We start from the raw sequence: 12656 nt of genomic DNA on the forward strand, positions 1-12656 counted from the left end.
AGGTACTTTTGAGGGGGGTCGGGGGGGCCGCGCGCACGCGAGGGGAACGCCGTAAGAGATGGGCGAGGGGGCGAGGGAAGGTGTAGAGGTTCATCGGAGGGGGGAGTCACGGGGGAAAAGTCCCTAGGCAATTTACTAGTAATTGCAGGGCAAGGGGGCAGTGATGCCGCTGTGCAGACGGACCAGCATGCTACAGCGTGTGGAGGGGATGCGCCGGCAAGGCTGCGCAAGGCATAGCCACGCACACTAATGCAAGCTCCTCTGTCCGTGTACGCTGGGCGCAAAGAAGGACAGAACACGATCGTTGTCTCCTTCTCTCTTGAGCTATGACGTCGCTATGCCAGTGTCGGCTATGCCGGCACATATTTCAGATCTCGCGACTCTCCGAATCTCGAGTTGGCAAATCGACGATGGGCGACGTTATTTATTGTAAACTTATTCTTTTCCTATAAAATATTGAGATATATATATCAATCATTCTGTCGTTATTCACTGATATATGTATAATCAATTTCAATTGTGAATAATATGTAAATAAAATGTCTAAAAATATAAAAATTACCAAATGCAATGACGTAAATCTTTATAAACATAAAAAGTTTAAAGAATTCTCCGTTTTTTTTTAATTTGCAGACCTTGAAATATTTGTTTTGATTAAAGTTGAACTTTGTAAATGTAATAATGTATAAAAATCCACTCTTGGCCAATATGTACGCTATTTTATTTTTAAAAAACTTACATAATAAACTGACATTAACTTTAACATGATGATATTATCTAAATGTAAATAATAAAAATAAATATTAATTCTGAATAAAAAATTATAGCTTGTAGTATTTTTACTTATTTAATTTATTTTGTATTTACTAGGTGCGCAACTAAGTTTCCGGGTTTTTTTGATCAATAAAAAATGGAAAATTTCAAGAGAAATACAAAAAATGGTTTATTCAAAGTATCGTCCCTCGCTAGCTATACATTTTCGCCATCTCTCTGGCAATACATGAATACCGCGACAATAAAACGACGCGTCTTTGGTCCGAAACTATTCATCCAACCAATTTTGCACTTCTTCGAAATTGGTCAAGTGTAGCCCAGCCAAGCCATGCGCCATCGACCGGAACAAATGATAATCGGAAGGCGCCAGGTCTGGCGAATACGGCGGGTGCGGTAGCAGATCCCATTTCAGCGTTTTGATGGTGTCCTGGACGATGGAACTGCGATGGCACGGAGCGTTGTCGTGCTGCAATATCACTCGTTCGTGTCTCGTGTCCCATTCTGGCCGTTTTTCGAGCAATGTATGGTTTAAATTGATCAGTTGTTGTTGGTAGCGATGCCCATTGACAGTTTCGCCCGGTTTCAGCAGCTCATAGTACACGTTTCCTTTCTGGTCCCACCAAAGCGCTCCTTGTCCTCAGTGTCGAAATCGCCACTTCTGAAGCGTTTAAACCAATCTTCACAGGTAGTTTGCGATGGTGCATGTTCGCCGTAGGCCTCCTCAAGCAAACGACGTGCTTCAGCTGCATTTTTTTTTCAAGTTAAAGCAGAAAAGCAAAGCTTCCCGCAAATGCTGTTTATTTGGCACAAAACTCGACATCTCCGTTGTTAGAAAAAATATTTTTGCGTTGCGATATGTGTTTATATAACGACTGGTTATTGTTAACAGATGTCCAAGCTATAACTTCAGACAACTTCAGACATGTAAGTCGAGTACATGTGTTATTGGTGCCATCTATGTGTGAAACCCGGAAACTTAGTTGCGCACCTAGTATATACAACGTGCATACTGTTGCTCAACGGAAACCGCGAAAAGTTGGTGGTCTTTTCCGTCAGGAAGGAAATGTAAGGAATTGTTAATTTATTATTTGTTATTAATATTTTGTTAGTAATTATATACAACCATTAGGTAGCAAATAGTACAAAATAATTTTAATATTGAAATCATTGTAATAATAAAAAAACTATTTTTTACATTTCCTTGTGCGTGCGTGCGTGCGTGCGTGCGTGCGTGCGTGCGTGCGTGCGTGCGTGCGTGCGTGCGTGCGTGCGTGCGTGCGTGTGCGTGCGTGCGTGCGTGCGTGCGTGCGTGCGTGCGTGCGTGCGTGTGCGTGTGTGCGTGCGTGCGGGCGTGCGTGCGTGCGTGTGTGTGTGTGTGTGTGTGTGTGTGTGTGTGTTATTGCACACAAATTCTTAACACTTTTATATTTCTTTGGCAGATTTCTTGTATGTTTTTATAAGCGTGATGTCAAGTGCTGACAAGATTTTTTACACGCTTATCGTTTGTAAGCGTGATGTCAAATGTTGACAAGATTTTTTACACGCTTATCGTTTGTAAGCGTGATGTCAAATGTTGACAAGATTTTTTACACGCTTATCGTTTGTAAGCGTGATGTCAAATGTTGACAAGATTTTTTACACGCTTATCGTTTATAAGCGTGATGTCAAATGTTGACAAGATTTTTTACACGCTTATCGTTTGTAAGCGTGATGTCAAATGCTGACAAGATTTTTTACACGCTTATCGTTTGTAAGCGTGATGTCAAATGCTGACAAGATTTTTTACACGCTTATAGTTTTTAAGCTTGATGTCAAATGCAAGATTTTTATAATCTAAGATTTAACACTTTCAGTCTGCAAATGAAGGACCAGCAATATCATCCACAGCATGCAGCCTTAAAGTACTACGGTTTTTTCTCGCATCTCTAGCGTATAATTTGTCTGGCGACATAAGAGACAAATGTTTTTCCTTAATCGTCATATTTATAGATGTTTCTCCTCTCGTCTTCAACGCCGACTTAAAAACGCAAGTGGCATTAACAGAAGCTGACGAGTGTTTGTTACGTTTTTTCGTTTTACATCACTTAAGAGGGAAAACATTCTCTCCGGATCGGCATTTGAATTTGTAAGTGATCGAACAGCATTCAGAACATTTGTTAAATTTGGATATTTTACAGTATTATTTGGGTATTGACATTGCAAAATTTTTTTCCACATATTGTCGAAATTTAATGTAGAGAGATTTTGTTTTTCTCCTCCATTATAAAATCTAATGGTAATGCAATCCATTCTTTCTTTAAGTCATCTTCATCACAACCACCGATAGTTTTAGCTACGAATAAAACATTACTGAATGATATTTCTCTCTCAGTATTTAACAAACTTGTTTCAGCTTCAAAAACTTTTAATTTTGACAAAAACACATCATTTATAGGTAACCTTTTGCGAATTTCTTCTGCAGCAGTCACATAAAATGTTAAACAGTTTTGTCGAACTGTTGTAACAATGTCTGTATGCCCCTGCAGCATTAATTCGTTAAGATATTCGTCACATTCTGATCCTAAAGTAATTTCGTTAAGAATTTTTTGATTTTCTGTTAAAGAGAATACTGTGTTTATGGAGAAAGGTTTTAAATGCTCCTCTTTTAAAAAGTTTCGACAGACTTGGAAGAGAAAGTTTACAGATTTTGAGTGCAATAAATAGATTATTGTTTCTAATGCTTGAAAAAGTGCATTAAATGCATTGAAGAAATTTAAAACATATTTTAAGAATAGAAAATACGCTTTTATCTCTACGTTGCCCATCTGAGATAATAGATATTCTCCAGATTTTGTTTTCTCACTAACAACCATTTCAGTAAGAAAATAGTACCCCAAGATTCCAGAAGTCTTTCTACACACATGTAGTGAGAAAGCCAGCGTGTATCACATAATTTTAATATTTTGCGATATTTTTCTTGGAAACATTCACAAAATTCCTTAAAAATAACCGAACGTTTCGGACTGCTGTTAATGTAATTAGCAACTTTTTTTATAAAATCATCGCAAAATGAGGGTAATTTATGACATGCAGCACGCGCTGCTATCGCAGCGGAATGGCAAGGGCATGAAAATGTAAATAAACGTGGACATACTTCTTCTAATTTTCTTTTGAATGATAAATGTTTCCCTATCATGACAGACGCATTGTCGGATGACAAGGCAACAATATTTGAAAATGATATCTGTAATTTGCACATTTCAAATTTAAATGCCTGAAACAACTTTTCTGCACTGGAATCGTTGGCATCAATACCAATTAATTTAACTAATTGAGATTGAATATCTAACGTCTCCGGGTCAACATAGCGAACAAGAAGAGTCATCCATTTAGTATTGCAAATATCGGATGTTTCGTCAATAAAGACTGTAAATTTTGTTTTCTGAATTTTGTTAACGACACGTTCCGTTTCGACTGGACACAAAACGTTTGTAATAATATTTTTACATTTTGTTTGGCCCATGCTCATGCTTTTCAACGCAATAACATCATCTGAATCATCTATATTAACTTGAAAAAAGTTAAGAAGAACTAGCATTTTTATGAGAAATATTGTTCTCAGCAATTAATGCGCCAAATTTAATCTCCAATCTTTTTTTACGCTCATCAAATGACAAACGCGGTTTATTACTTTGCGTATTTGAATTTTCATTTAATTCGTTTTCTGTATTACAATTTTTTTGTGAATTTTCTATATGAGTTGTAGGACTTCCGTTTCCGGGACGAGTGAGTTGATAGCGTGTGAGAGTGTGCGAGTTTAAAGGGAAGATTAAGGAGAGTCAGAGGAAGCTGAGGAAGGCGAGAGTGTGCGAGAAGGGAGGAGTAAAGGTGAGTGAGCGTGGAGGAGAGAGAGGAGAGTGGTGGAGGAGTGGAAAAAGGGAGTATAAGGAGGAAAAGTGACAGGGCTCAGACAAAGCGTACGGCACGAACGATAGTTGGTGTAGAGGGGCGACGCGATAGGTGAGCCGAGACGCGTGCGGAGCGCTGGGTAGGGCGAGAACAAGAGACGGTGTAGAGGGGCGACTCGGCAGGCGAACGGAGGTACGTGCGGTTGTGCGTGGCAGAGCATAAAGTATAGCATGGGTAGAGGGAGAAGTGAGACATTGAGGAGGTAGAGATGAGCGAAGAGAAAGAAAGCGGAACGGAGATAAAGAAAGCGATAGATAAAGTAAAAGAAAAGGATAGAGCCAGAAGGGAGAGTACGGGGAGCACGGGGAGCACGGGAACCTTAGAAGAGTTTTGGAAAAGGAAGAGAGAGGATTTAGATAAGAGTGGGGGGGAAGATAAGGATGGAGCTTTCAAGAGAAACAATATGACGGCAAGGTCGCCTAAAGCGGAAACGGAGGTAGGTGAGAAAAAGTTGAGGGGGATAATTAACGAATTGAGAGAGGGCTTTAGGAGCATGAGAGAAGAGTTAAGGGAGGGCTTTAAGGAGCAAGGAAGGGAAGTAGAGAAGATAAGGAACGAGTTAAGAGTGCGAGAGGAGAAGTGGAGCGCGGAGAGAGAGGAATTTAAGAAGAGAATTGATGATTTGGAAAGAAAACTGGAAGGGATGAGAATGGAGTATAAGGAGGGAGGGCAAGAAGGAGGAAAAGGTGCAGAAGGAAGCGCAGGACTGAGAAGGGGGGAGGGGAGGGAGGAGTCTGATTGGAAGGAAAGGGTAGAAAGGCTAGAAAGGAGGTGTGAAATGAAGGAGAGGGGAGAAAGGAAGAGAAACATTGTGATTAAAGGAGTAAAAGAGAAGGAGGGAGGAATAAAGGGGGGGGATAGAGGAGGTGATGAAAAAGATAGGAGTGGAGGCTAAGATAGAGGAAATTAGAAAAATAGATGCTGGAAGGAGAGAGAAGGGAGGTATGGCAGTGGTAAGAGTAGGAAGTGAGGAGGAGAAGGCAAGAATAATAAGAAATAAGTGGAAATTGAGAGATGGAAGTATTTGGATAGAGGAAGATTTAACATGGGAAGAAAGGAGGATAAAATGGAGGGTAAATCAAATTGCATGGAAGGCGAGAAGAGAGGGAAACAGAGTGCGGATAGGGCAGGGAAAGGTATGGATAGAGGGGGAGTGGTGGATGTGGGATGAGGTAAGAGACGTGCTCAGAGATAGCAGAGGGAGGTGTTGGGAGGCAGGACAAGGGAAAGAGGAAGAAGGCAAGAGAGATGAAGGACAAAAGCAGGGGGAATAGAAGAGGGAGAGGGATCGGATAGGACAGAGGGGAGAGAAGTAGAAAAAGGGAAGGAGAAGAGAGAGGAAGTGGAGAAAGGATTGGGAGAGGAGGAAAGGGAGGAGAGAGAGAGAGGAGGGAAGGAGAGTATACAATGTGGCGAAAGATAAAGAGACAGAGGTCAGGTTTGGAAAATAAAGATAAGGAATTCTGGGAGGGGCTGAAGAAGGAAGATGTGATAGTTTTGATGGAGACGTGGATAGGAGAAAAGGGTTGGGAAAGAGTAAGGGGTAGGCTGCCAAAAGGGTACGATTGGGGAGTGCAATGGGCGAAGAGGAAGAATAAAAAAGGGAGAGCGATGGGAGGGATGTTAATGGGGATGAGAAAAGGTTTAAAGGAGAAGGGAACGGAAATTGAAATAAGTAGGGAGGGACTGATAGTTGGAAAGGTAAGGATAGGTGGGGAGAGTTGGAGAATTGTAGGGGTGTATGCAAAAAAGGAGGAAATGGAAGGGATTATGCAGGAGTTAGTACAAATAATGGATAGGAAAGAGGAAGGAAGGTATACGATAATTGGGGGAGATTTTAATGCGAGGACTGGAGGAGAAGGAACAGATGTGGAAGAAGATGAGCGGGGTAGTGGAGGGGAGATGGTGGGGGGAAGAAAATCAAAGGATAAGAAGACGGATAGAGAGGGGAGACTTTTGGTGAGGACCATAGAGGAGAGAGGATGGGAAATATTCAATGGGAGCATGAGAGGAAACGAGGAGGGGGAATTCACTTTCACAGGAGGAAGAGGAGCAACGGTAATTGACTACGTAATAGGAGAAGGAGAAGTGAGAGAGAGGGTCGTGAGCATGACGGTGGGGGATAGAGTGGTCTCGGATCACCATCCCTTGGAAGTGGTGTTAAGAAGGGGGAGTGTTGAGAGAGACAGAGGAAGAGGGTGGAAGAAAAGAAGCAGGGGGGTCTGGAACGAGGAAGTAGTAAAGGTTTTCATGGAAAAAATAGGGAAAGTGGAGGAAAGGGGGGAAGAATTAAATAGGGAATGGGAGGAAATGGAATCAAGAATAGTAGAAGCGTTAAAAGGGGTAGAGGAGGAGTTGAAGGGGAACAAGAAGGAGAAGGTGGGATGGTGGAATAAGGAATGTGGAGAAGCGAAGAAAGAGGCGAGAAAGAAATTGAGGGAATGGAGAAAGGAAAGGGGAGAAGACAGGGCATTCAAGGAAAAAAGGAAGGAGTTTAAGGAGCTATGTAAGAGGAAGAAGGAAGAAGAGAATTTGAGATGGGAGAGAAAAGCGGAGGAGGCAAGGAGGGAGTCGGAGGTTTGGGAGATAGTAAATAAAGAGAAAAGAAAAAGGAGGGGAATTGAGGAAGGGATAGAGGAGGGAGAATGGAAAGAGCACTTTATGAAATTGCTAGGAGGAGTGGAGGGGAGGGTGAGGATGGGGAAGAAAGGTGTGAGGGAGGAAAAGGAGGGAGAAGAGGAGGGGGAGATAAGTTTAGGAGAAACGAAGAGGGTAATGAGGAAGTTAAAGGATGGAAAAGCAATGGGACGGGATGGGATACCAAGTGAGGTATGGAAACGCGGGGGGATGGAGTTGGTGATTTGGGCGTGGAGATTCATTAACAGGATCTGGAAGGAAGGAGGATGGCCGGAAAACTGGAAGGAGGGAATAATCGCACCAATTGTAAAGAAAGGGGAAGGAAAAAGGGTGGAGGCGTATAGAGGGGTGACAATAATGCCGTCGCTGTATAAGGTGTATACAGCAATTTTGGCAGAGAGGTTAAGAGAGGAGCTAGAGGGGAAGGGAATAGTACCGCAAAACCAAACTGGTTTCAGAAGGAGAATGGGAACAATAGATAACATTTATGTGTTGAATTACCTGGTGAACAGAAAGTTGGAGAAGAAAGGGGGAAAACTGATAGCATGTTTTGTGGATCTTAAGGCGGCGTTTGACTCGGTAGATAGAGGGGTATTAATAAAAGCAATGAGAGAAAGAGGAATAAGGAAAGGTCTGGTGAGGAGGACGGAGGAGATTCTGAGGGAGACGAAAAGTAGGGTAAGGGTGGGAAACAAAATAGGGAAAGAGTTCTGGACGGGGAGGGGGGTAAGACAGGGGTGTCCGCTGAGTCCGTTACTTTTCAACATAATGTTAGCAGATATGGAGGAGGAAATGGGCAGAGTTAAATGGGGAGGGATAATGCTAGGAGGTAAGAGGATATATACGTTGGCGTATGCCGATGACGTAGTGTTAATTGCAGAGGATGAGGATCAAATGAAGAGTATGCTGGAAAGATTAGAGGGATATCTAGGTAGGAAGAGGTTGGAGCTGAATGTGGAAAAAACTAAAATAATGAGGTTTAAGAAAGGAGGAGGAAGGGACTGTAAGAGAAGATGGAGATGGGAAGGAAAAGAAATAGGAGAAGTAAAGGAATTTCGGTATTTAGGATATGTGTTCCAAAGGAACGGAGGGCAGGAGGCACAGGTAAGAGAAAGGATCAAGAAGGCGGCAGCGGTGATGGGGAAGGTTTGGGGGATAGGGAAGAGAAGATTTGGGAAAGACTGGGGAAAAAGAATGTGGCTGTTTGATAGACTGGTGTGGACGGTTATGGGGTATGGAGCAGAAATATGGGGATGGGGAGAGAGGGAAGGAATGGAAAGGTTGGAGGAAAGGTATATCAGATGGGTCTTGGGAGTAGATGGAAAAACGCCGTGGTACTTAGTGAGAGAGGAGCTCCAAAGGGAGAAACTAAGAGGAAGAGCGGGGATGAGGGCATGGAGATTCGAGAAAAAGTTAGAGGAGGGTAGAGGAAGTGAACTAGCGAGGTTATGCTGGGAGGAGTTGAAGGGAAGGGAGAAGGAAGGGAAAGCAGGCTCAAGCTGGGAGAGAGAAAGAGGAAAATTCTTTGAAGACAGAGGAGTAGAGTTGAAAGAACTGGAAAGGCTGAGGGAAGATGGAGACGAATGTTATTACAAACTGTTTGGAGGAGATAAGAAGTTGCAAAGGAGAGAGAGATGGGAGAGGATCGAGAAATCAGATTACAATAAATGGTACAAGCTAATAAAAGGAGACGGGATCCCGGGATATATGAAGAAGGGTTGAGGAGAGAGTAGATGGAGAAGAGTGGCGAGATTTAGATTAGGGAATGAGATGAGAGAGAGCAGGTACTGGGAAACGGAAGAGAAGAAGAAATGTAGGTTATGTGATTTTAGGGAGGAAACGTGGAAACATGTGTGGGAAGAATGTAGGAGACGGGATTCGGAAAATGGTAGTTGGCAGGAAGCAGTGGGATGGGTATTAGATGAGGAAGGGGGAGGAGAGGAATGGATGATAAAACTGGAAGGGGAAAGGAGGAGAGGAGTAGGGGAGCCGGAGGAGTTAGTAGAAGGAAGAAGTGAAGGGAGAAGGGGAGAGGGGGGAGGAGGCAGGGAGAGTGAGGAGGAGGAGGAAGGTGGAATAAAGAAGAGGTGAGCAATTTTGTTACAGATTTCCAAGGATGGAACACAAGGGGAGAGCTATAGCAGCGGCGGTGGAAAGGATCGTGGAGGAAAAAATAAGGAGGATGTCGAAGGAGAAGAAAGAGGACGATAGAAGGAAGAAGGAGAGGATGGAGGAGCTTGAGGAGAAAGTAAGGAAGTTGACGAAGGAGAATATAGAGGTTGGTAAAAGGAAGGAGGAGAGGATAGAGGAGCTTGAGGAGAAAGTAAGGAGATTGGAGAGAAAGGTAGAAAGAATGGAGCAAGGTGGTGGCAAAAGGAAGAGGGAGGATGGTGAGGAATGGGGGGTGGAGAAGAAGAAATGGTGGGCGGGAGTGGGCAACAGGAACGAGGAGGAACTAAGGAAAAGGAACGTAATTTTAAGGGTTGAGAAGGAGAAATGGGGAGGCAAGGAATCAAACTGGGGGAAAGTAAAGGAGCTATTCGCGGAGGGGTTAAAGGTGAGGGTGACGGTGAGAGAGGTGTTAGTGGTGGGACAAAGAAAAGCCTGGATGACTATCTTGGTGAAGCTGGGAGATGAGGAGGAAAAGTGGAGAGTGCTGGAGGCGAGGAGGAAAGCGGGAAGCAGTATAGGGGTAAAGATCCAGGAAGATAAGTCGGTGGAAAGGAGAGATAGAGAGAGAGAGGAGAGAGAGAGGAGAAGATGGTACAAGAAGGGAGAATGCGTAGGAGTACAGGGAGAACGGAGGACAAAGAAATCGCAAGTAGGATGGAGGAGAAGTTGCTAATGAGCTCCGACGATGAAGGGAAGGATAAGAAGAGAGAGTGGGCCAAGTAGGGAAGAGCGGAGAAGGGGAGGAGGGAGGATGAGGGACGGAGTCTCGGAGGAAGCGGAGGAGGAAGAAGAGGGGTGAAGAAGATATGGGAAGGGAGGGTAAAAAATGTTTGTGAGGTCGCAAATGGCCAGGTCTAGGGGAATGGGTTTTGTAAGAGGTTTGGGTACGTTCCTCATAAAAACGCCTTGTAAACCCTACGGGGAAATGCAATAAATAGAATTCAATTCAATTCTATTTTATTCTATATGAGTTGTAAATTTTGCATGACGATGGATTTGCTATAAACCACCAACACTAGATTTATCGCAAGTTAAGCAAAAGAATGAACTTGGATCATTTGGCACTTCACGTAACCAACATTGAAATTGCTCTATATCTAACCATTGTCGTTGAAATATTGATTTATGAACTTTTTTTCTTTGGCAAATAATTATTATCATTACTATTTAACAATGATTTTTCTTTTTCTTTGTGATATGCAGAATCCACATGTTTAAAAATATGTGTTAAATTGCATGAAAAATTTTTATTGCATATATTACAGTAATAAAGACTATTATTAGATGATACTTTGCGTATCCAAGATTTATATCGATCATCATTAAGCCAAGCTTCTACAAAGCTTCGCTTAGGTCTTTTCGTTAATTTGTCACACATTTCCATTGATTATAAAATAATGACAGAAAACGAAAAATACAAATGTTAAAATAAAAATAGAAACGAAAAAGGGGTGACGGCTGGTCTAGTGGGTAGAGCGCCAGATTCGTAATCCGGAGAACCGGGTTCGAATCCCGCTAGGCCATTGAGAATTTCTCAGCAAAAACGCTGTCCCCCCCATCTAGCGGAGAGAGGTATCCCTAGATGGAAAAACTGGGCTCCGTCTTTCGGAAGAGACGTTAAACCGTTGGTCCAAAGGAAAATGGTAATGGTAATGGATGAGTTGGATAGGGTTGGGTACGTCCCTTTAAAAACGCCCTTCCCCCTTGACTTGGATAGGGTTGGGTACGTCCCTTCAAAAACGTCACAGGATACTAGATTGCGAACCCTACGGGGATATGCAATAAAATAATAGTTTACGAGGAACGAAAAATGTTGTGAATGTAAATTTGAGTGTGTGAATGTGACTATATGAATACGAGTGGAGCGTATGTGTATGTATACGTGTGTGTGTGCGTGCGTGTGTTACCTCTAAAACTCGTGAATATGAGTTGCGTTCGTTAAAATGTACACTCAACAAAGCGGTCAACGACACGACATTTTTTAACAAACAGGCAGACACGCATAGACTAGAAGCCAAATGAAAAACGCTTGTTGACATTGTTGACTCGCGGAACTAGCGGACGAAAAACAAAAGATATGGCGAAAGAGGACAGCGTGCACGCTACGATGCAGGATACGACGGGTTAGTCAGAAACAATTCATTATAATTTATTTAGAATCGGTATCAATATATTTATAATGTATATCAATGTTATTAATGTATTGGTAATAGAGCAAGTATATCGTTTAGTAAGACTGATATTATCAGTATAACTAGATTTTTCGCCCGCGCTTCGCGCGGGCTCAAAATCTATTACCCTTTCCCCAAACTCACCAGTTCCTTAATTAGGAACACCAATAGAACCCCATAAAACCTCCAATTTTCAACCCCATAGTAGTTATCCCAACAAAATTAGTAATCTTTTGGTACCAGTTTCATCAAGATCATCAACAAAAAATTAGAAAAATTTTGGTACTGGTTTCAAGAAAATTGATCCATTAATAAAAAATTATCCATTAATAAAAAATAAAACTTATCTTTCAAAAATTAAAAAACTTTTGGCACTGTTTTCAAGAAAATCGGTTAATTAATACTTATTATTTCTCGAAATTTGAATAATTTCCAAATCGGTTTCCAAAAAATCGGTAACAAAAAATTATCCATAAAAAAAAATTCAGCTTGATATCTCAAAGTTTGCGGAAATTGGAGCAATTACTACATTTTTTTTTTACAGAAATTGGAAACCCCTTTACTATTAGCAATTTTTCTAATTCTATTACATTCTTTAGTTCTTTCTACTCCTATCTTCATATATGATTATTTAAGATTCGGTCAATTATTGAAAAATTGGAAAAATTTCGGAACCGGTTTTCAAAAAATCGGTAACGAAAAATTATACACTTTATGGCAGTCTCTGTATTGCCTAAATTATACCATCCCCGAATCATTAAACGGGTGGACGCTTTTATTCGCGGCGATGAAAAGTATTTGCTTCTTTTTTTTCCCTCTCTCCGCACTCCCCAGAAAATTCTACCTCTACTTCATATACAATTCTTTGAGATTCGGTCAATTATTTCCGGAAAAATCCAAAAAGATCGGTAACGAAAAAATATATACTTTATAGCATTCCCCGAGAAATTCTAC

The 12656-nt window shown here is 41.8% G+C and overlaps 1 protein-coding gene across 1 annotated transcript; it reads left to right on the forward strand.

Moving 5' to 3' along the window:
- Positions 1-4677: 4677 nt before the first annotated feature.
- On the forward strand, positions 4678-6574 carry LOC139780632 (uncharacterized). The gene is given in 2 exon segments (XM_071719354.1): positions 4678-5559; positions 5561-6574. Coding segments are annotated over 2 exon segments (1065 nt in total). The 5' UTR covers positions 4678-4930; the 3' UTR covers positions 5997-6574.
- Positions 6575-12656: the final 6082 nt, after the last annotated feature.

This window comes from Temnothorax nylanderi, unplaced genomic scaffold (assembly GCF_030848795.1).
Source record: "Temnothorax nylanderi isolate EJ_2023f unplaced genomic scaffold, tnyl_v1.0 TNYL_tig0289_pilon, whole genome shotgun sequence".
Classification (NCBI taxonomy): Eukaryota; Metazoa; Arthropoda; class Insecta; order Hymenoptera; family Formicidae; genus Temnothorax; species Temnothorax nylanderi.